Source organism: Megalobrama amblycephala, linkage group LG17, assembly GCF_018812025.1.
Source record: "Megalobrama amblycephala isolate DHTTF-2021 linkage group LG17, ASM1881202v1, whole genome shotgun sequence".
NCBI lineage: Eukaryota > Metazoa > Chordata > Actinopteri > Cypriniformes > Xenocyprididae > Megalobrama > Megalobrama amblycephala.
In genome coordinates, this window is record NC_063060.1 from 43,714,273 (window position 1) to 43,740,151 (window position 25,879).

Below are 25,879 nucleotides of genomic sequence, written 5' to 3' on the forward strand. Positions count from 1 at the left end.
TAAACATTGTGAGCTCAGTTCATCATAGAGATCATTGGTGGCAATAGTTCTACAATCTACTATGACCTACGATGCTTTTGAGAAACATGCCCTGATCTGACTAATATATAAATACAGAAATGTTCTCATTGTAAGTGTGTTTAAAGGGACAGTTCACCCCAAAAATGTAAATGATCATTAATCACCCTCATATCATTCCAAACATGTATGACTTTCTGTGGAAACACTAGAGAAGATATTTTGATAAATGTTTCAGTGTCTGATTGGTTTCCAACATTCTTCAAAATATCTTCTTTTATGTTCCACAGACGAAAGAGTCAGAAAGAAACATGCAGGTTTGAAACTACATGAGGGTGAATAACTGATGACAGAACTGTTATTTTGGGGTGAACTATCCCTTTAAATGGGACCTACTATGCCAAATTTTACAAGATGTAAGTCTCTGGTGTCTCCAGAATGTGTCTTTAAGCTCAAAATACCTCACAGATCATTTATTATACCACGTTATTAATACCCATTTTTGAGTGCTAATGTAGTGATTTTACTTTCACCCATCCAATGACACTATAATGTAGGGATTGGTACTCACATCACCGCTGACATTGTGATTTTTGGATCATATGTCACTTAAGGTGTGGTTATGAGTACATCACATGATCATCTTCCACCTTCTCCTAGGTCAGGGCACCAGTCAAGGTCTTTTACTTTGGCAGTACGAGAACAATCCCAACAGGAGCTGTTCAATCATTCAGAATTAATGTAAAGTGGAGGGAGTTGGTCAGCTGATTTATCTGAAAGATTGGGGAGATTGCTAACTTGTTGAGCCTCTTCTGTATTATCAGCACAAGGAACACAAAAGTGTAATAAAATATGAACAAAAAGATAAAAAAAAAAAAAAAACTTTATCTTATGGTAATATAAACTGTTGTTTCTCTGAAAATAATAAGGTGAAGAACCTTATTATGCATCAAACAAATAAACTAAAGATTATTTGATATTAACCAGCATCAGCTATATTACCTCTAATGTAAATTAGAAAATCATATACTGATAATATACAACAATGCCAAGGTCTCTGGAAAGAGGTTTGGTAAAGTGATATTTACGTCTGATGATGGTGACGTCTTCCACTGGTTGTGCTGGAGATAATGCAGTGGGGAGAGGAGCCAGAATCTGTTTCAACAGCTTTAAACATGAAGCTCTGTGGGACGCTGATCTCCTGGAGCACCAAAGGCTCCTTAAATCTGGAACATGCAGATGAAGGAACATTGAAGTGAAGGTTTGCTCTCCTGAGCTTAACCTTGTTGCAGATATCTCTGTCTTCTGCCTCTCTACAGACACTCAGAACTTGGTCAATCTGTGTTTGTCTCTCTGCATAAAGCACACAGAAGTGTTTAAAGTGTCTTTAAAGTTTATCAATGCATTTCTCACTTTACAAATCAACACCAGAATACCTTTGACAATATTCTAAACAAATAGAGACCAAACAAGATGGGAAAAGACTGAACTGTCATACATTCGTTCATTTGTACATTAATGTTAACAATATCAACATTGTGTGACTGTGTGTATATAGTGTGTGTTAGCGTTATCTGTAGATTTCAGTTTCTGTACAGTCTGATCTCTAATTGTGATACCATTTGAATTTCATCTGAAGACATTTTTCTTTTAACTTAAAAACAATTGAGTGTTCCTTTGAACACGGCAGTATATATTTTAAACTTTATTAAAAAAGAAAGTCATTTCATGCAAGATCCCTTAAAGCAGTTTCATCTTTTCTCAGTAGTGTGTGTATCTGCTGGTGAAATTAGAGATCTGATGGAGTGTTGTGGGGAAAAAAGGTTTATTACCACAGAACTGAGATACATTGTTGGAACAATACTGAACATCTGCTGAACTCGAGTACATCTGTCCTCTGTGCTCATTAGATGAGTAGCTCTGTACAATATTTTGCTCTCATTTATGGACATTTCAATTCATAACATACAACACTACACCACAGTGTTCTTGAAAATAATATTAATGTTCTCTATTCAGACATAAATGAACTTGCAAAGATCCTTATTTCATATTTTCATCAACACTTCAGCTGTTGACTGGTTAGGCTTCTGTTCTGATCTCCTCATATTCTCACTGCAGGTCTTTTCCATTCACCTCCTCTCACAAGCTATCATTTATACTTGATTTGTTAAGGCTATGCATGGAGAAGTAATAGACTCATGTTAAACATTAGCCATTTAACTTATATGCAAAATTGGAATATGGCATAAAACATTTACAAAAAAAACAAAATTTCCATGTGTTCAAGAGAACAGAATTGTCACTTCCTGGCAAGTTGGTGCAAAATATCAGTAATAAAAATGTAAGTTGCTGCAATTGGCTCTTTTTTCCTGCATCATAAATGAGTTGCGTCTCAGAGCGGCAGATGAAACACAATAAACGCTGTCATGTTCTCTTGCATTCAGATGCTCACGTGAGACACTTCCGGAGGGAATTAAACCAAATCATTCTGATGACAGACTTTGGCTCAGGCATTTCAGAACCACCAAACCAACATTTGAGATGCTGAGATGCGACCGGTCCGCTGGTTAGTCCAGTTATCCAATCACAGCCTCTGTTGAGGCAAAGGTATGTGAGCTTCTGTTACGCATCGAGGGATTTATTTGGTAAATGCATTTCCATCGTAGCTTCCATCATAGTCTTCCTATTGGATAACACAATTATCCACCTCAGTTGAGTTCATGTTTTTTATGCACATTTTTAGAATTTATGTGCATCTTGGCGTTTCCATACAACACTTTTTATTGCAATATTCCAAAGTTTGCATATAAATATGTGGATGTAAATGAATGCCACTGCACACAGTTAACATGTTTAATGTAGCTGTGCACAGAGATGTAGAAGCAAATGATCTTGCACAATGACACTTCAGTTCATCTGAATTTCACACTATTGACTCTTGCTCTCTACGACAACTTTTGGCGACATTTCCTTCGATGAGACAGCAGAGCGCTGGATGTGACGAAACTCCTTCCACATGGCGGGCAGCGGTGCGGCTTCCCTCCGGTGTGAACTCTCTCGTGTATTTTCAGGTTCCCTGACTGACTGAAGCTCTTGTCACAATGTGAACACTTGTAGGGTTTCTCTCCCGTATGGACCTTCTGATGCTCTTTCAGATATTTGGCTCTAGAGAAGCTGTTCCCGCACACCGAGCACATGTGAGCTTTCTCGCCGCTGTGTATTTTCTGGTGCTCTTTCAGGTAGCCCAGCTGCGAGAACATCTTTCCACAGAAAGAGCACAAGAAAAGCTTCTGGTGAATTTTCTGGTGGATCTTCTGGTGGATCTTCTGGTTCTTAAAGTGTCCTTTGCGTATGAAGCTCTTGGCGCACAGCAGGCAGGTGAAAGGCTTCTCTCTGGTGTGGATCCGGATGTGATTCTCCAGGCTCTCTTTGCGTGTGAAGCTCTTCCCGCAGTGAGGGCAGCTGAACGGCTTCTCTCCGGACTTTTATCCCGTTATGACCTTCTGAGGTCTCTGATACTGATGATCCTCCTCCACTACATTCAGTTCTTCACACTCCACTTTCACTTCCATCATGTCTAGAATCAATTCAGACAAATAAGAAACAAAAGTGACCCACAGTTTCATGGCAGAAAGCAAGAGGTCAAGCATCAGGGCTCCAGATGAACACATGAACTGATCCTGGCACCGGTGAAAATTACAATAGTCATATTATTATTGTACTGCACCAATACAATATGTTTACTAGAGATCATCCACAGATCGGTATCAGTCGATAATCATATTCTATGACTCGATCAGTAGTGACTAAATTTGGCCGCTCTCATGAACCGATCTCGACAGAGACGTGCACAAGGGGGTTGCTCAGGTTGCCCGGGCAACTGCCCATATGCCTTTCTCGACTCACGTTGCCCTTCTGAGGTGGAAAAAAATAAATAAAAAAATCGTACAATGGATGCAGAATTTCACGTAGGCCTAGATAAAAAAAAAAAAAAAAATCGCAAAGCCTCATTCACTTCCATATTCGGGCACCCGTCCGAAAGTGAAAGTCAGTAGGGGAAGGGCAAACTCTGTTTACGTGGCTGCAGCGCTGCACGCGACCGGCACCTGAGCTGAGCCTGCATGAGCGGCACTAGAAGGAGATTGTCGCGGTTGTCGGGTGAGACGACTTAACGTTGTCGGAAAGGTGAGTAAGGTTATAATCGTTAACGAAAACGAACGAAAACACGAAAACTAGGTGGGAAAAAACATCGTCGTTAACTGAAATAAAAATAAAAACGAGGCATTACAAAAAAAAACGATAACTAACCCAAACTGTAATGTGTGTTTGGCAAAACTAACTAAAATAAAATTATAGATTAAATGTCCTTAGTTTTCGTCTTTGTCAACGTCTTTCATAGAGCAAACGTTCAGCTGCATTTCATTTCCCTGCGTCTCTCACTCACGCGTCTCTCTCACATACTCGCGCGCGCACAGCCCCTCCCCTCCGTGCACACCGCGCCTCCATGAGAACGAGTGTTGGAAGCAAGGTTGGTATCTCGTGAAAACCTTTACACAATCACACATTAAAAAGTGGTATAAACTATTTTTAATTCTGAATATAATGTTGTCAGTGTGTTAATGTCGACCCGAGAAGCGATTGCTACTTTAGAAAGTTAACTAGACGCACTAGACCCTTTTTTTTGTAAGAGCAACTGCCCCTCAAAATTTCTGTGCACATCCCTGAAGATGAACATTCCTGGAGTCCATTATCAAAGTCAATTTGGGTGAATTGTAGGTTGGTAAAGAACTTGCAAAATAGCCATAATTACATTACTCTTTTTGATAGAATAAACGTAATTAATAATCGTGATTATAATTTTGAGGAAACTGTGGCACTGGCTGTCGTGTCGATGAGGCCTTCACAATGGATGATCTAGTCGACTCGATCTCTGCTGATACAGGGCTGCGTTGTGGTCGTATCAAGGCGCCGGTCCTCGGTCTCATCTCGATACGGACCGAATCCGGTTGACTACGGTAAACCTCGGGATAAACAGAAAGACTAATATTAGCGTAGATGCCATTCTTTTTCTGATGTAACGAGTACATCTGGTGTTATAGGAAGTGTGACTTTGTTTCTTCAGTCGAACACAAATGAATGCTGAATGCACTCTGATGCCGGAAGTGATCGCTCACACTCATTGAAGCGAAGCGTGAGAGATCATTTCCTTCCATCAGAGCGTTTTCAGATCTCACACACCAGATGCTCAAGGCAGTTGGACATAGTGGTGTATTAGAGGTAAAAAATGATATAAATACTGTTTGGTTTCTCACACAAACTGATCGTTTCATGTCTTAGGACATCAGTGTGTCGTCACGAGCCACAGGGTTTCATTTGGATTTGTCTGCGCATGTTTTTTTGACCCTTATAGATGGAGTTCCCATTGACATGCATTATACGACTGACAGACGGCAACGGTTGGAGTTAAAAACCTACATCTTTGATGCCCTGGGAGTAAGCAGATAAACATCAAATTTTCATTTTTGGGTGAACTATCCCTTTAAGGATTAGAATCTTAACTTCATTCAACTAGAACAAAAACAACAGGATATAATGAGATAGTTACCTTCATAACCATATCCACCTTATTTTTCAGCTAAGAGTAGTGATGGGAGATTTCAAAACACTTCATGAAGCTTCGAAACCTTTGCGAATCTTTTGTTTCGAATCTGTGGTTCAGAGTATCAAACTGCCAAAGTCACATGATTTCAGTTGATTCGAAGCTTTGAAAAGTTAGTTAATTCTCCCATCATGAGGGCTGCATTCGAAACCGTATACTTCCTTACTATATAGTAGGCAAAAAATAGTATGTGACAAAAAAAGTATGTCTGAATTCACAGTACTCCTAAAAGAGTAGACAAAAATTACCCAGATGACCGACTACTTCCGGAGAGATTCTGAAGTGAGTGTCTGTGTCCGAAATAGGGCACTATTTGAAGGGACAGACATTTGTAGTGTTGTCTGAAACCATAGTGGACAATGTTGAGTTCATTCATTCAATCCCACAATGCACCGCAGTAACGAGTGTATAACCGATGTATGCTCAACAGCTAGAGAAATACCCATAATGCACTTTGAGTCGCGCGCCCGCAGCTGAATCAATCATTCATTCATTTTCCAAACTGCACTGGTCCAGCATATCATACAGCTATAAATTCCTTTTTAATTGATAATTAAATTGTTTAATTAAAGTTTGTACATGCTAGTTTCCATGGAAGAGTTCAACATAAATATTCATTACTACTGGATCTGCCAGTTTGCTTCATTTCAAATGATTATTAAACAGCAGCACAAACTATGTGAAATCGACAGCCCTTCCGGCGCACTCAGTGTCTGAATTTACTCGTTTCATTCACTCCTTCAGTGGACTATATTAGTGGAGTAATGTAGGGAATAGTGAATGAGGGTATAGTGAATGTAGGGAATAGTGAATGAGGGTATAGGGGGTGATTTCGAACACAGCAAGTGTACGATAGACACTTTACTATCCCATGAGGCTACGGGAGAGGATTTGTGAACGGCAGTGAAGCGACGTAACTGACGCTGGTTGGTCACATGATGATGACAGCATGGCGATTGTAGTACGTCCAGATTACATTCATTACATTCAAACTCATACTATATCATACTTTTTATAATTACTCATTTAAAATAAGTACCTACTGAAGAGAGTATGATTTTGGATGCAGCCCAAGAGCGGACGTGGACAGAGTAAAATAAGTCAAAGTGCTTCTATGTTTTTATATGAGAGAATAGACCACTTAATACAATTATATGTAGCCTAAAAAAATCAATTATGATTTGTTAATAAAAACATAAAAGACTTTGCATGCCTACTGCTAATTTTAATTTCATCTGGCTGACGACACAACTCTGTTTTTGAGAAATAATGGTCAAGTTTCTTTAGCCTTAAATATAATTAATCTCTTTTCATCTGCTTCTGGTTTAGTTCTTAATATTCACAAATGTGAACTATTATCTATCAAACATTTGCAGACATCCCAAGTCTCCCGGAAGTTCCGGGAGTCTCCCGCATTTTGATTGCGGCTCCCTGATGCCCGCAAATTAGTTAAAATCTCCCGGAATCTAGAGCGAGCGAGCAAGAGCGCGCATGCGAGACAGCGACTGTGCCTGCATCTCAATGTGCATACTATCCATCCTAAATAGTATGTGACACTAGTAATATTCAATACTATTTAGGGTGGATAGGGTGGATAGTATGCACATTGGGATACAGGGTGTGTTTCAAACCGTGTAGCGCGCACACGACAGAGACGGAGAGGGAGCGAGAGACCTTGCGTGTGTGTGGTAGTGTGCGTGTGTGCGAAGCGCATGTAAGGCAGCATCCTGATTGGCCTGTTTCGGCAAATCAACCAATCAATTGTCAGTGTGGGCGGGCTTTTATCTCTTCTCCCGAACCAAATTAATCGTTATGTCTATCTACTAGATAGTATCTAGAAACAGGAGCACCATGGCAGAGGGAGAGTGCCACACACACAAAAAAAAGTGCAAGACACATTTTACGGCAGATTACACAAAAGTGTACCCCTGTCTTATAAGCGTCAAACATAATGACAGTATTTGACAGCGACTTCAGCATTGCCCATGGTGGGTTAAATGATTGTAAAAGGAATATTGAGGTGAATTGACAAGTTTTATTTCATGTCCATATTATTCAGGCTAGTTGCCAAGGCTACATGAAAACAACAAACTCCTTAGACCTGTTTAAAATTGGAAATCGAAAATAAATAAAAGCAGTTTACATAAGTAGTATAAGCTTATATAAATAGTAAAAGTAATCTACATATTTAAACATAATTAATGAATAATTGCCTATAGCTTATTCTACATTTGGGGGGGTGGGGGGGGGGGGTGGCTTTGGGATACCTCCCTGAAATGACTTTTTGCAGGTTGGGATGTCTGCATTTGACTGATGTTAAAATTTGTGACATTTCTGGTATAGTTATTTGTAAAGATCAGAAAAAAAATCAAAACTTCGTTTTGAACCTCTTATTCTTGCTGTCCAACGTAAACTGAACTCTTACAGCGTGATTTATCTATAACAGGTGGAGTGTTGCTCTCTAAAGCAGATCAGGTTATCTCGGGTTATTTATCCCACGATGGCTCTGGATGTTTCTGTGGAGATTTGTAGAATTCTGGACAAAATTATAGTAGACTTTGTTTGGAAGTTTAAAGTCACTTAATTAAAAAGAGTGTTATGATGATCGGGCACGAGTTAGTGGACTTTTCCATTCTTAATAATTCTTCCAAGATTAAATGGATAAAGTCTTTTTTGAACAACCCCATGTCTTTTTGGAATATTATCCCAAATCATATTTTCAGTTCAGGTGGAGGTTTGTATGTTGCGCTGCAGCTATGACATGATATGAAACAATTTTAACTCTTTCTAGTTTTCATAAACAGGCTTTAATATGCTGGTCCCTAATATATGATTATAATTTTTCTCCACATAGCTATTTTATCTGGAACAACCAGATATAAAATAAATGTATTTTTTTTTAATAATTGGTTTGATAAAAATATATTTTTAGCAAGTCATCTTTTAGATGATAGGGGTGTCTTGCTCTCATATGAACACTTTATGCAAGAATTCTCTTTCCCAGTCTCCCCAAGAGAGTATGCCACTCTCAATTTTGGTGCAATTCCTGACTGTGTCAAATCTTCAGTCAATCCTGGCCCTAAAGGTCCTTTATGCTCTCCTCCTACTTTTGACAGCACTAATCTATTTGTTGATCAATGTCTTCTCAGCAGTTTGTCAAACAAATAAAAAAATTGCTCAATTCTTAACAGAAATCAGATCCCTTTACCTGCTTGTGTAAGCTTATTAATTATAAACTAGCTAAATTTAATAATATTTCCCCCATGTGCTCCTTTTGTCATCATTTTGAAGAGACAATTAACCATTTGTTTTGGGACTGTGTTGTATTTTGGGTTGATTTTTCAAACTTTGTTAAAAGATATCTATCATCTAACTTCTGTATAAGCCCCCAAAAAATGTGTTATTTGTGTTTCTCTGAATTTAGACCCTTCTCATTTTAATTTTGTTCTTAATTTACTATTCTTTCTTGCCAAATTTTATATTCACACATGGAAATTCTCTAAGAAAACTCCTTTTTTTAAAGAAAGATTTTGATTTATATCTAAACTCTTTAAGAAATTCTAAAAATTATATTGCATGTAAGACTCTGTTACGGTACACAATACATTTGGCCTAATTTAATATGCTTTTTTTGTTTTTGTTTTGTGACCCTCATCTTTGTTGTGTTTAGTGTAGTTAAATATTGATTGTTGCTGTTTGTCTTGCATTTGTTTATATTGCATACAAAATTAACTTAATATATCTGTTGCTTTTTGTGATGAGAAGACATGACCGCACACTACAGACACAATATGATTCACTAATGTTGAAAAGAAAATACTTCAGTTTTACTTCAGTGCGCTGACAGTCTGATCATCCACTGAAATCAAAGACTTCAGAAACTGAATGTACCATGTTAACATGGGCGTGGTTTGTGAGCGTGACGGGAAAGTATGGTGAAGCTTCTTGAAACGGCATCAAATATGGCAAAAATACAGTAGCCTAGGGCAGGAATAGACACTGGGAAATCAAAACACTGTAGTATGCAAACTAGTGTATTCTATTGGTGAAACATACGTTTTTATATATATATATATATGATCCGTGATATATCGCATGTGTCGAATCTGTCGCAGTCTATCTGCTGGAAATCCAGGTAAACATCTGCGTGCACGCGCATGTCCGTAGTTATCTCCAGATGATCCATAACACCTGTTGATACTCCGAACAGAAGAAGAATCTTCCAAAAATCTTTTGAAAGCCACGTATGTTAAAACATGAAGAAAGGGTTAAGGAGAAAGGGTTATAGAAAACGAATTCGTTTTTTGAAGGTTTCCATTTTAGGCTGTTGTTTTTATGAAGCGAAATCGAAAGTATTTTTGAAACAGACATTTACAGTAAACTGGTAGATGAAGCCTAACGTGAATGTGTTTATTATTATTATTATTATTTTCAAAGAACAAAAATCTGTTATTATTAAATTGAATATTTCAGTTCATATATAACAATTATGATTAGTAGTCATACAGTATGACCATTATACTAATGCAGGTTACTTTTACTCAATTATTTTAGGATCATTTGAAAGTAATAAATTCCACCATCATTGTGAACTTGAAGTAATGTTTAAATGACAAACAATTAAACAATCATTAAAGATTGGGTAAATATGATTGTACAATTATATTAAACTGGAATAGAGAATAAAACAAATTGGGTAAATTTCTGTTCAGTGAATTCATATTTAGAGTCATGAGTCAGTTAAACTCATTAAACAATCTGAAATTATTAAGACCATTCAGTTATTTTACATGACAATATATTTGTAACTCACTTTATTTTATTCATTGTTTTTTCTGTTGTGTTTAACTCATCATTCTTCATTATTTTCATGTTCTTCATCTCTGTAAAATCTTGTCATTTCCAGGTCCTGCTGAACGATTGATTGTTTTCTCAAACCAGTGCTGATCAGAGGAGCGAGGAAAGGACTCTCTCTCTAAGATGAGTCTCTCAGAGAAACACAGGTAACACTGCGTCTGTTTCACACCATCATTTTAAACTCTGCTGGAGTTTGTTTTTCCCTGTGAATAACAAAACTTTAATCATTGTTTTAAATTTGCTAATGCTTTGCACACTTTAAATTAACTCTGACATTGTCTATAAACCCGTTTGTCACAGGACTCTTTTGACAAAATCACAGTTAATAATTTGTTAATTTCCTTCTAGACAAGACCACACTAAATTAATCCAAACATGTCTTTGGTTTTTAGATAATAAAATTATTGACAGACATTAGGAAACAACTATACACTTAATTTAATTGAAGTATGTGAACAAAACTGTCACACACACATTTCTGCTCTCCATTTCTGTTAATTAAAAAAACTTGACATGTTCTCTTAAATTAGAGTCAAGTATTTTTTTTAAATTAAAACATATTTAATCTCACTCATGTACATTAAAGAAATTGTTAATCCATTGTTAGCCAGTAAAATAAATGCCATCCATCCATCCATCCATCCATCCATCCATTGTCTTCCGCTTATCTTGGGCCGGGTCGCGGGGGCAGCAATCTAAGCAGAGATGCCCAGACTTCCCTCTCCCGAGACACTTCCACCAGCTCTTCCGGGGGAATTCCGAGGCGCCAGCCAAGAGACATAGTCCCTCCAGCATGTCCTGGGTCTTCCCCGGGGCCTCCTCCTGGTGGGACATGCCCGGAACACCTCCCCAGGGAGGCGTCCAGGAGGCATTTGGAACTGATGCCCGAGCCACCTCAGCTGGCTCTTCTCGATGTGGAGGAGCGGCGGCTCTACTCTGAGCTCCTCCCGAATGATCGAGCTCCTCACCCATCTCTAAAGGAGCGCCCAGCCACCCTACGGAGGAAACTCATTTCGACCGCCTGTATCCAGGATCTCATTCTTTCAGTCATGACCCAAAGCTCATGACCATAGGTGAGAGTTGGAACGTAGATTGACCGGTAAATCGATAGCTTCACCTCACAGCTCAGCTCCTTCTTCACCAAGACGGACCGGTACATCGACTGCATTACTGCAGAAGCTGCACCGATCCGCCTGTCAATCTCCCGCTCCATCCTTCCCTCACTCATAAACAAGACCCCAAGGTACTTAAACTCCTCCACTTGGGGCAGGACTACTCCACCAACCTGAAGGGGACAAGCCACTTATTAACTAAAACTGTAAATTGTGTGAGTGTGTGCATTTCTGTGGAGGATTAGATAAAGACACGGATGTGTTTCAGACACAGTTGAAACCTCCTTTACTAAAGTGTTTTTCTCTCTGTTGTTTGTGTATTAGTGTAAGATCAGGATCACATGTGTCCAGCTCTGTGTCTCTGAAGAGTGATCGGTCAAAAGAAGGAGTACCACCAAACCTCAGTGAGGAAACACCATCATTTAAAAGGTATTTCATGTTTCTAATTTTCACTCACACGTTGACTGTGATTCACAGCTAATGCTTTTTTTTCTTTCTGTAATATTTTGCCTAGAAAATCAGTATTTTATTTTATTTATTTCTCATATCTCATATACAGGCTTCGATATGAGACATTAGACTCAGACGTTCAGACTCACAGGAAACACAAGAATTTCAAAGACAATCTCCTGTGGATCTTCCAGGTAGGAAAACACATTTTCATAAATGAAATTTATAGCGAACAAATATGTTATTGAACAAAGAAGTTTTATTTAATTCCTCTTGATCACTTATTTTTTTTTACTTTTTAAGCACATTTTCTTTCTCTATATGTCAAAAATAAAAGCTGGTTAGCATGTTAGTCTTAACTTTTTTTTTATACAAATAGTAATTTTTGAGTAAATAGTGTTGACTAAATGTAGATGTACATTTCGGTTTAAATTGCGTTATTCTGTCTTTTTTCTTACTTTTGTTTGTAGGACCTTGAGAGCAAAATAATCACATTTCTGAAGAAAGAGCTGGAAAAGTTTAAGAAAATATTACAAAATGAGAACAGAGAAAACTTTGTGAAGGACTTTAATGAGAATAGATGCAGTATCAAAGCAGCAGCTCTTGATCTCACACTACATTACCTGAGAGAGATGAAGCAAGATGAAGCTGCTGATGCTCTAGAAGGTCAGAGACTCATGACCATCTGTCAGATTGACACTTATTAATGTACACTATCTATAAAACTATAAATTAAGAATAAAGCAATCTATTTTTTGTCCTTGTGTTTAGATGAGCTGTTCTTCATTCATCAGCTAAAATGTGGCCTAAAGAAGAAGTATCAGTGTGTGTTTGAAGGAATGGCGAAGCATGGTGACTCCATACTTCTGAATAACATCTACACAGATCTCTATATCACTCAGGGTGGCAGTGAACAGGTCAATACTGAACATGAGGTCAGACAGATTGAAGTTGCTTCCAGGCGTCATGAACCTCAAGAGATTCAGGTTAAATGCACAAATTTGTTTGAAGCTCCTGAACAAGACGAGGAGATCCGAACTGTACTGACAAAAGGAGTCGCTGGCATCGGAAAATCAGTCTCTGTGCAAAAGTTTGTTCTGGACTGGGCTGAAGGAAAAGAAAATCAAGATATAAGTTTCATATTTCCTCTTTCATTCAGAGAGATGAACTTAAAGGAGAAAGAAAAACTAAGTTTGATGGACCTTATAACTCATTTTTTCCCAGAGACAAAAGGACTGAACCTTACAAGAAGGAATCAGTTCAAAGTCCTATTCATCCTTGATGGAATTGACGAATGTCGCCTTCCTCTGAAGTTTGATTGTAATGAGACGTGGAGTGATGTATCGTCACCAGCCTCTCTGGATGTTCTCCTAACGAACCTCATGAAGGGAAATCTGCTTCCTTCTGCTCTCATCTGGATCACCACCAGACCAGCAGCTGCCAGTAAGATTCCTCCTGACTGTATCGACCGGCTGACAGAGATACGAGGATTCAGTGATGCACAAAAGGAAGAGTACTTCAAAAAAAGATTGACGGATCAGAATCAGGCCAAAACAATCTTTGATCATGTTAAAAAATCAAAGAGTCTCTTTATCATGTGCCACATCCCAGTCTTCTGCTGGATTTCAGCCACTGTCCTCCAGAACATTCTGGAGGAGAAAAGAAATAATGATGTGAAAAACAATCAGGCTGATGAGATCTCTAAAACACTACAGGAATCAAATACTGAAGACACTCCCAAGACTCTGACACAAATGTACACACACTTTCTCCGCTTTCAGATCCAACAGAGCCGCCGAAAATATGATGGAGAATATGCAGCAGATGTTTCCTGGGATAAAGACGCCATCCTTTCACTGGGGAAACTGGCATTTCATCAGCTGGAAAGAAACAATGTGATCTTCTATGACACAGACCTGGAAGCCTGTGGTATTGACATCTATAAGGCATCAGTGTACTCAGGCATGTGTACCCAGATCTTTAAGGAGGAAACAGGGATCATTCTTGGTACCATGTACTGCTTTGTTCACTTGAGCATTCAAGAATTTTTTGCAGCCCTTTATGCACATCTGTTTCTAGACATCAACAAGAAAAGTGTGTTTGTTCATGAGTCTACAGAACAGGAAAACAAAAATGAAACCATGATTGATTTTCTCAAGACTGCAGTGGACGAGGCGCTCAAGAGTGACAATGGACACCTGGACCTTTTCCTTCGCTTCCTCCTCGGTCTGTCAGTCCAGTCCAATCGACGACTCTTACGGGGTCTGTTGACACAGCAAGACGACAATGACCAGAGCAACAAGGAAATAGTTCAGTACATCAAGCAGAAATTAGAAGATAATCTGTCTGCAGAGAGATCCATCAATCTGTTCTACTGTCTGAATGAACTGAACGACCAAACTCTGGTGAAGGAGATTTAGACCCACCTTAGCAAAGGAAGTCTCTCATCTGGTGACCTTTCACCTGCCCAGTGGTCTGCTTTGGTCTTTGTGTTGTTGACATCAGAGGAAGAGCTGGAGGAGTTTGATCTTCAGAAATTCAAGAAATCAGACGAGTGTCTCATTAGATTATCAGCAGTGATCAAAACCTCCAGAAGAGCTCTGTAAGTCATTTAATATGTTTTGTCATGTTTTACTCTCATCTGAAAAATGCATTTACTTATATTATTCTATAGTGATTTCCCATCATGAACATGATCTTATCCCTGTAAAGCCTGACATGAAATAATGAAAAATCTATTATTTTTAATGCAGACAATTTATCAATCCTTTAGACAAAATATAAAAGAACATTTAAAAATGTGTGCATACTTGTTTTGTATCATGTGATACACCAGACTTTTATGACTCGTATAGAATTATATATTGGCTTATACTCTTATAATGGTACTCTGTATGTCCAATAATTTGATATTTTAAATGCTTAGTTTTATGAGTAGTTCTGTAGTTTTAATTGTGTGTGTACTGCGATATGTAGATGATTGAGAAATTTGACAAAAAAGCATTTATCAAAAGTCTGTTGTATCATATTTGATGTGTACATTTTAAGATGGGTTTTCTACTAACTGGTTTCAATTTCAAATTCAAGTTCAAATTCTTTTTTTTTCATATAATTTTTAAATTATTATTTCTAATTTAGTAAATATTAAGTACAATAAATATAAATCTAATTTCAGCAATTCTTATGGATGCAATTTTGCTATTTTTGAATTAATTATATTTCACCCATTGGCCACCCTGCTCTCTAAGATTTCGGCATCGGCCATTGGTTGACCACTATGAATAATCAAGAAAACCTGAATTGCTTTAATCCAGTAAATCCTAATCTTGAAATATTAGTATCTAATACACTTTCTTATGTTCCTAAATTTAAGTAACTTATCTTTACCTCAAACTTTAAAGATTTCATAGCAAAAAGACATGTACATGTGAATGAGGCATTTTTAGAATTATAGTGAAAGGCCTTTAACTTGCCAGTGTGAACTGGTTCATCTTATAGTTTCAGTGCAGTCAATAATAATGTTGAATATAAAGTGTCCCCAACTAAGCAAGCCAAAGGCAACAGTAGCAAGAACCCAAACTCCATCAGGTGACAGAATGGAGAAAAAAACCTTAGGAGAAACCAGGCTCAGCTATAATATATACATAATTCACATATATTATAAAAAGCTAAAAATCTTAACACCATTAATTAATTGTGGCTATATAAAATACTAATTTACAGGAAATACTAGTTTTTGAAGAGTAATATTAGTTTAGCTCAGCCTCTTTACTGTATTTATTCTGTGTATATATATATATATATATATATATATATATATATATATATTAGTGGTGTAACAGCAATAAGTAATATGATCAGCATATTAGAATGATTTCTGAAGGATCATGTGACACTGAAGACTGGAGTAATGATGCTGAAAATTCAGCTTTGCCATCACAGGAATAAATTACTTTGTGAAATATATTCAAATAGAAAACAGTTATTTTAAATTGTAATAATATTTCACAATATTACTGTTTTTACTGTATTTTTAATTAAATAAATGTAGCCTTGGTGAGCAGACGAAACTTCTTTTAAAAACATTGAAAATCTTAGTGGTTCCAAACTTTTGGACTGTACTGTATATATATATATATATATTAGGGGTGTAACGATATATTGCAGTACAATATTTCACGATGCAAGAATGTTACGATATGTATCATAGAGTGATGTTGATACTTGCTTGGTCGTGTGAGAAAAGTCGTGGCTTTCTTTAACCGCAGTGCCACAGCAACAGCTGTGCTCACAGAAAAGCAAAAGATACTTGCGATGCTGTGCTTTAAGAAGTTAGAGGCTGTTCACATATTGCGTCTTTTCCGCGTCAGTTATTTCAAATGTAGCCATGCGGCAGGCACGCTCATAATGGAAGCAACGTGGTCGCGATGCACATGCGGTGCGTTTTCCAGGCACATCGAGATGAAAAATTCTCAACTTTTCAGAATGCTGCAAGCGCACCGCACACCATGTGACAAGAACCAACCGATCAGCTATGGCCTTTCTGTAACAAAACATCAAAATCTCAGCCGAACAGCTGATCATAGCTGTACAGGGAGGTTTTTATATCTTATCTCCATAAATATATCTAGTAGTAAAGGTAATGCAAGGGCTAGAAATCAATTTATCCTTTTCTGATACTTTCTAATGCTCTTGGCGATCGCAGTTCATGGTTGCATAGCAACGACCGAAGCCACGGGAGCGCAAGCGCTTTGGAAAGAAGGAGAAGCAGTACGGTCATGCCTTCCACGCGTTTTTAGAGTCAATATGCGAACGGTCCCTTAGGATTTTTAATTCTAAGTTCATGTTAATTTTAACATTTTTTTTTCAGTGACAGACAGACCTATTCAGCCGTTAATTTGAATACAGAAGGTTTTTATTAAACCTGAAATGTGAAAATTATTGAAATTTGTTAAAGTTTTTTAAATAAATCTTATTAGAATTTCAGTTTCATTTTGTTTAAAATATCGTGATACATATCATATCGCGAACTCCGTATCGAGATACGTACCGTATCGTGACCTGAGTGTATTGTTAGTAAAATGTATTGTATGTGTTCCGTCTAATTTTGGAATGTGATTTATTTCCCTCATAGGTTAAATGATTGTAACTTAACAGACAAAAGCTGTTCAGCTCTGGCTGCAGTTCTTGGATCAGATACCAATCTGAAAGAGCTGAACATGAACAATAATAATCTGCAGGATTCAGGAGTGAAGCTGCTCTGCACTGGACTGAAGAATTTAAAGTGTAAATTGGAGATACTGAGGTAAGTTGAGTCACATAATGAGAGTGAGATGCAATGTCAGACAGGACGATGCAGGAAGAAAAGTTTTTCATTAAAATACAATAATGAACCACAAACTAAACATTAATTTTAAAATTAATGTTATCAGTCCTATTTGTTTTGTTAGTAAAGGTTTGACGTTTAATATAAGTGAGTTTGTAATTGTAATATATATATATTGTTGATGTAATATATATATATACTCTATTCAATCATTTGTAAGTGTGAAATCATGAAAACCATTGCCACAGGTAATCAGACAATATTTATTTATTTGTTAAAGATTTATTTTTGCCGTCTCATCGTAGATTCATATCTATAAATCAAAATGTATTGCATTTATGAAGAAAAGGTTCAGCACCCAAGGCTCTGTCGCTATTGTCTCAATGGTGTACAGTGTCTTTGGGTGGATTATGATTGTTTGTGATTTGGTCTTAGTGACTTAGGAGTCCTCTTGACTACTCTTAACGTTTCACAGGTTTAAGAGCTAGTTTTAGCATTAAAATGCTTTGTGAAATACTCTTAGAGCAAAAATTTAGGACTCCTAAAATTAGGACTGACACGCCCATTATTTTTAAGTTTCTCCTAAATCGGCAAGTTAGGAGCTACTTTTAGCTTTAAGATGTTTTGTGAATATGGCCCCTGAACTACAGATACTGAGCTTCATTGACAAATATCTTCTCTTGTAAAATATGTGGTGTAATTGGTGACAACGGTGTTGTCACAAGTTTATTAATCTGTGGGAAATTTTCTCATTAGCACATCCTTAGTGTATAACTTAGATGCTTAAGTAAAATGTTGATAAATACCTAGAACGCGAGATTAGTTGCTGCTGAGGCTCTCTCACTCTTTCTCAAATCTGGTTAATTCTTAATGTTGGCTACAGACATGTTAAAGGCTTCTTAGCATACCATTAGTGCTTAGTTGAAAACCCAGTGTAATTATAAAATACAGATTTTTTTCCCCCTTGGGCTCTACACCAGAGGGTGCTGCAGTTCCCTCACACACCTACTTCCCACAGTACTGCATGTAATACAAATATTGCAGGGGATTATAATTTTTTAGATAAAGTTATATATATATATATATATATATATATATATATATATATATATATATATATATATATATATATTATACGTATGCATATTCTAGTTCTTATAAGATAACACTTAATTTGTGCTGTTTTTGTATATAGCAATTTATAATTTAGTGATTTAATCTTTATTTGCATACCTAGTGTTGAGTCAGAGTTCAGATGAGCTGGTAAATCTGCCACAGAAATGAGGGCAAGATCTGGTAGATATCACTTATTTTAGGATTTTATGTGACAGGATTAATGTATTTTAGTGTTTTTGTGGGACCTATGTATCTTCGATTCTGCTTTCAGCTTTGCAGCTAGTCTCAACAACACTTCTTGTAGTTTATGAGTGTTTTACACCACTGTGGAGAAATTTTGTCCCACTTCTCCTTGCAAAGCTGCTTCAGCTCAGTGAAATATGTAGCCTTTCCAGCATGAGCTTTGTTACAAGACCTCCCATAGCATTATAATGGAGTTGAAGTCTGGACTTTAATTAGGTCATTTCCAAACTTTAATTTTCTCTTTTTTTTTTTTTTTTTTTTTTAATCATTTTTAGATTGCTTGTTGTGATTCATTCAGATCAAAGACTTTCACAGCTGTACAGTTTTAGATAATTAAATTCTTGAAAGTGATGTTGATGTCTAACATATTAAAGTTCTGTGTTTTCTGTTTTCCTCAATATTCAGCTGTCAGTTTTTGCAACTAACTTTCAATAATTTGTACAATGAACAAAATAAAATTCATAAAGTTCAGGTCTAATAAAGTTCAGGTTTAACTGATTAATCAGCTGAATGTTTTCATTCCTTTTCTAGACTCTCTAACTGCAGTGTAACAGAAGAAGGTTATAAAGCTCTGGCTTCAGCTCTGAGATCAAACCCTTCACACCTGATAGAGCTGGATCTCACAGGAAATGATCCTGGACAATCAGGAGTGAAGGGGCTCATTGATTTACTACAGGATCCAAACTGTCAACTGAAGACACCCAGGTGAAAAAAAGTACATTTCTATAATATACTTAAAGTGCTCTTTTTTGTGCACTAATTTTGTTCTTAATATACTAAAAATTAATCTTTAGTACTTCTTAAGATCATCTTAAGAACATCTAAGTGTACTCAACTGTGCTATTTTGAGACAGCATTAAATATGAACTAAAATGTGCCTTTAAAAAATGTTTAATTACCACTTGTAGTACAATATGGTTTCAAATGTAGTATGAATAGTACATAAATATATATTTTTTTTAATTACTGAGGTGAGATGAGATGAAATAATAAAATTATTTATATGCAGGCTGAATATTCATAACAAATATAATATTTTAGTTATACAGTAAGCTGTTGCTGCAAAATGATCAAGATCAGATCAGATGCTGCAGGTTTTGACATGATGATGATAACCGTCAACACAGTTTAGTTGTGGTACAAGCTACAGGTCAAATAGACATTATGGGTCAGTATATGTGCTATTCTGGAGTATGGTATACCTTGACAATTAACATTCACAATTTTGTTTTTTTGCACACTTCTCGTTAAAAATTCTAGATAACCTTTCACTTAAATTGTTTTCTGAACACAATTGTTTTCCGTCAAGCCCAGATTCACTGTATCTCTACAGCAGGTCTCCAGATGTTCGCAAACACGCAGTTTAACAAACCAGTTTTCTCTGCTGATGTTTCTCACTCCTGCTTAAATGCCAGAAAGATCATGAGGCCTTAATTTCACACTCTTTATTCATACTGAAAATCATGATCTAGTGAGCTTTTGCCCTTCTGCTCTGTGGGACGTTTCTGTTTTTATGAGTTTGCTTTAGGATTGAGTGTCACTCGAGTTTCTTTTAAATAACTATTAGACTTTTTCAAGTATTTATATATTTATTTGTGTATTTAAATGTTTAAAGAATAGTGTTAAATCTAAATAACTAACTTGAGCTTGTCTTTAGAACATTAATTAAGTGTTTTATCTTATCAATCATGTTTGTAATGCAACAGACATTTATTTGAGAACTGAATTGACTCTTCTGCAGGTTTTTGAGTGCTGCTGCAGATGAAGCCTGTCAGTATGTGAAGAGAGTTATGGGTAAAAATCTGTTACTCCAGAGAGAGCAGAATCTGAGTGAACATAAACTAGGAGACACACGAGTGAATCAGATCGCTGCTCTACTGCAGGATAAACACTGTCGACTCAACACACTGATGTGAGTATTGTTCATTTATTTAAAATATTACATTACTTTTAATTGTAATTTTCCTCACGTATTTGAGTCAGAGCAGTTTTTCTGAGCTACAACAATGTAAAGTAATAAAATTAAACAGGAAATTAAAAACACAATTTAAATGTGACATCTAGCTTTAAATATTTAATTAATAATTTAATTATTTCAGTTACTGTAGAGGGAGAACAATGTTTTTTGTGACATCAGAATTGTTCATAACTGCTTTCAGTTTAGTGTTTGTATTTCACAAAATGTAACATGCCTAATTTTGGTGCAATATATACTGTAACTTTTAAACAAGTGCATTTTAAAAATCTGTGATCAGTATCTGCCTGTAATAAGATCCACCGAAGGCAAGTTGACTGAACACAAGTTCAGCTTTATTCTAGTGATGTTACTCCTGATACTGAGGCTTCGAAGTTTGTGTTGAGAACATCAGCCTCTTCCCACCAGAGCTCCGTATCGAGGCTTGTATTGTTTTAGTGAAATGACGTCACTGGTGATGTTCGAAGCCTTGTTTGAGTGAAGTGCTTCGAGAAGGGGTTCACTTTGGCGGAACAATGTGTTTTTCCATCTCGTGTTACGCAAGCACTTCCACTTCTCTCTGTCCAGTCCACCTTAATCACTTTTACTTTTTTATCTGGTTTAAAGAACTTTGTTTTTTCTCATATGTTCAACAAAAGCATTGCCCAGTTACAAAGTTATGAAACATTATGAAACAACACTGAACATAAATACTACACCGAACTATTTATTTATTTATTTATTTATTTGTGTATGCTAATTTATCTTGAACCATAACACACATTTTGGCTCTGTCACACTCAAAAAAAAAAAAAAAAGTTTGTCCTGCACCATATTTCCATTGACCAGCATGTTTCTCTGTGTGCGTTAAAAGTCTTCGAGAAATGAACCACTTTTCAACAAATTTGCGTGCCAGTTAGAAATGTGTCCGAGGGTGGGCCGCCTTGCTCTGATGTCAAGCCGATGTGTGTCAAAAAAGTCTTGCGAGGGTGAGATGGCCTCATCGGATTCTGCAGTCAAGCGCAGTTGCTCTCCACCGACTGCGCTGACCAAAAGCACTATGGGAAACGACTTGTTGACGACACAGCTTAAAGCTTATTGGTTTAAACAACCATGATGTATTGATCTCTTTTAAATGTTTAATTTTAAAACTCTAATACCATGTTTTTATGTGTAAAAATAATGTGCAAATATTCCCAAACTCTCTGACAGTGCGATCTGCGATGGGTTATGTGAGTGTTGTCATTTATAAAAAAATATATATACAGTACAGTCCAAAAGTTTGGAACCACTAAGATTTTTAATGTTTTTAAAAGAAGTTTCGTCTGCTCACCAAGGCTACATTTATTTAATTAAAAATACAGTAAAAACAGTAATATTGTGAAATATTATTACAATTTAAATAACTGTTTTCTATTTGAATATATTTCACAAAGTAATTTATTCCTGTGATGGCAAAGCTGAATTTTCAGCATCATTACTCCAGTCTTCAGTTACACGTGATCATTCTAATATGCTGATCTGCTGCTCAAGAAACATTTAATGTGTACAATTGTACAAAATATTTGTGTACAATATTTTTTTCAGGATTATTTGATGAATAGAAAGTTCAAAAGAACAGTGTTTATCTGAAATCTAATCTTTTGTAACATTATAAATGTCTTTACTGCCACTTTTGATTGATTTAATGCATCCTTGCTGAATAAAAGTATTCATTTCTTTAATTTCTTTTCAAAAAAATAAAAATAAAAATTCTTACTGACCCCAAACTTTTGAACGGTAGTGTATAATGCTACAGAAGCTTTGTATTTCAGATAAATGCTGTTCTTTTGAACTTTCTATTCATCAAGGAATCCTGAAAAAAAAAAGTACACAACTGCTTTCAACATTGAAAATAATCATAAATGTTTCTTGAGCAGCAAATCAGCATATTAGAATGATTTCTGAAGGATCATGTGACACTGAAGACTGGAGTAACGATGCTGAAAATTCAGCTTTGCATCACAGGAATACATTACTTTGTCAAATATATTTAAATAGTACACAGTTATTTTAAATTGTAATAATATTTAACAATATTACTGTTTTTTACTGTATTTTTAATTAAATAAATGTAGCCTTGGTGAGCAGACGAAACTTCTTTTAAAAACATTAAAAATCTTAGTGGTTCCAAACTTTTGGACTGTACTGTATATAAAATCATGTCTATGATTAAAGTTAAAATGAGTGATACACAAATCTTTTAAATGGAAATAACACATACTTTGGGTGTCTTGTTCATTATGTTTATTTTCATATAAAAGCAGCAGAACTTAAACTGGATGTAATTTATCAGCAACACAGCACACGAGTGTGAATCCTGCGATATCCACCTTTGATGTCTGATCCACTATGAGAACAGAGAACTGTCCGCCTTGCCTGCACTTTTTTCACTCCTCCCCTCACTGCAGCCGCCTACTCTCAGCTGAACTCAAACAAGCCTCATGAAATATGAAACAAAGAACCAATCAGAACATGACACATGAACAGGGGGAGCACATGACAAGATCACATGAGGAGCAAGACTGAGAGAATTATACAAAATAAATGACATGAATACATGAACTAAACTAAACCCAGAACAGATGTGACACTGCCTCACGGTGCAGCACTAAAGCAAATGAACCTTTTCCAAAACTTGTTTGATTGTCTTCTGCTTCAGGAAATACTTTATTATTTAATCTGTTAATGTTCGTTTATACAATTATTCATTGTTCATGTTTGTTCACAGTGAATTAACTAATGTTAACAGAAAACTTTTGTATTTAAAACTGTATTAGTAAATCTTGAGTCTTACATTAAGGTTATTAAATGCTGTACTAGTATTGTCCATCATTGGTTCATGTTAACTAATGTAGTTAATGTTAACAAATGAAAGATTATTGTAAAGTGTTAGTGAGTCGACAATGTGTCTGAAAACAACCGACATAAACACATTTGTCCCAGTGATCAAACCAAGGGTGACATTGACACGAAAGAACCTTAAAGATGAGATGAAATGAATGTGTAAACTATAAATAGATTGATGATTTCAACCTTTGTATTGTTACAATGTTGGTAATATATTTAAATGAACAATGTGTCGTCTTTCTCCATGTTACCTGCACCTGGATATCCCTGTTTATTTGTCAGCAAAAGTCTGCTGGATGATGCTAAACATGTTAGTTGATCATCATAGATCTGAATCATTGTCTTTTCTCTTTCCGTCTTCAGTCTGAGTGGATGCAGTATTACAGAGAAACAGTGTGTCATCCTGACTTCAGCTCTGAAATCAAACCCGTCACACCTGAGAGAGCTGAACCTGAGTGGGAATAAACTAGGAGACTCTGGAGTGAAAAACCTCAGTAATCTACTGATGAAACTACAATTCAAGCTGGAGAAACTACAGTTAGTGTCATTATACTGTATTTACTGTTTAGTTTATTTTAAGTCAACAGCGCACAATCACATCATTTGTAGCGCTGCATCTCCATCTGATGAAAGATTCAGAAATGGTTTTAGTTAAAGGATTAGTTCACTTTCAAATGAAAATTAGCCTAAGTTTTACTCACCCTCAAGACATCCTAGGTGTATATGACTTTCTTCTTTCTGATGAACATAATCAAAGAAATGTTAATAAATATCCTGACGCATCTGAGCTTTATAATGGAAGTGAACGGGATCAGTGAGTATGAGCTGAAGAAAGGGTCTCCATCCACATTCATCCATCATAAATATGTTCTCCACACGGCTCTGTCACGATATCCAGTTGGAGTACCCTGGTTGGCCACCAGAGGGCACTCCAGCATGGACTACGTCACCAGTTTTCACTTCATTTCCCATAATTCATCCCTTGGACTTATCAGCCTCATGTCATTGCACTCAGGTGTTTTGTGTTTGCTCATTAGTTCTGTCTATTTAGTTTCAGTGTTTTTTGCCTGTGTTTGTGGTTCGTTGTTTACTGTTTCGTGCACTTTGTTTTTGGTTTCTGTTTTTGTGGACTGTTTATTCCCTGGACTTACATCATTAAACTGCACGTGGATCTTATCATTTCGTGTCTGTGCATTCCGTGACAGAACGAACCACCAATTAAGATCCAGCAGCATGAGGACTATTTTGTCAGGTACATGCAGGGAGCGTGTGGCTCTGCTTGGGGCAGTGATGGCGTTATGCCAGGAGGGAGAAGAGGTAGGATGCTTTGCCAAGGTCTTTTGGACGATGGCGGTGGGGCTGAGGTACAACGATGCGGCGCTGAAGGATATCTTTAATGGCTGCATTGACGATCCTCTACCTCGGTGTGAGATGGAGGGGCTACAGGACTTGGATTTCTGGAGATTCGCCGCCTATCTTTGCCACCGGGTAGATTGGGCCTCACCAAGTCAACCAGGCAGTGTGCATGCTCCTGACCATGAATCCGTCTCTGAAGTCACCGGGGAGGTGGGCACTGAGCCTCAGCTTCACCCCGGTAAAGCGAGGAGGAGGAGAAGGAAGAAGGTTTCCTTCGGACGTCAGGGCCCGGAGGCCGCTCCGGCCAGTGAGTCCGCTCCAGAACCCGCTCCAGCCAGTGAGTCCACTCCAGAGCTCGCTCTAGCCAGTGAGTCCACTCCAGAGCTCGCTCCAGTCAGTGAGTCCACTCCAGAGCCTGCTCCAGTCAGTGAGTCCACTCCAGAGCTCGCTTTAGTCAGTAAGTCCAGTCCAGAGCCCACTCCAACCAGTGAGTCCACTCTAGAGTTCGCTTTAGTCAGTGAGTCCACTCCAGAGCCCACTCCAGCCAGTGAGTCCACTCCAGAGCCCGCTCCAGCCAGTGAGTCCACTCCAGAGCCTGCTCCAGCCAGGGAGTCCATTCCAGAGCCCGCCCCATTCAGTGAGTCCACTCCAGAGCTCGCTTTAGTCAGTAAGTCCAGTCCAGAACCCACTTCAGCCAGTGAGTCCACTCCAGAGCCCGCTCCAGCCAGTGAGTCCACTCCAGAGCCCGCTCCAGCCAGTGAGTCCACTCCAGAGCCCGCTCCAGCCAGTGAGTCCACTCCAGAGCCCGCTCCAGCCAGTGAGTCCACTCCAGAGCCCGCTCCAGCCAGTGAGTCCACTCCAGAGCCCGCTTCAGCCAGTGAGTCCACTCCAGAGCC

At 37.4% G+C, this 25,879-nt stretch overlaps 1 protein-coding gene across 9 annotated transcripts in view; it reads left to right on the forward strand.

The window, feature by feature from the left end:
• LOC125250291 (NACHT, LRR and PYD domains-containing protein 12-like) overlaps window positions 1-25,879 on the forward strand; it is a 128,071-nt gene that overhangs the window by 54,196 nt on the left and 47,996 nt on the right. For 8 of the 9 annotated variants that reach the window (XM_048162803.1, XM_048162799.1, XM_048162800.1 and 5 more), the window contains 3 exons: window positions 19,316-19,489; window positions 20,526-20,696; window positions 23,991-24,164. In XM_048162803.1, the coding sequence (XP_048018760.1) occupies window positions 19,316-19,489; window positions 20,526-20,696; window positions 23,991-24,164 (519 nt within the window). The remainder of the gene's footprint in view (window positions 1-19,315; window positions 19,490-20,525; window positions 20,697-23,990; window positions 24,165-25,879) is intronic. The other variant, XM_048162807.1, reaches the window with a different exon arrangement.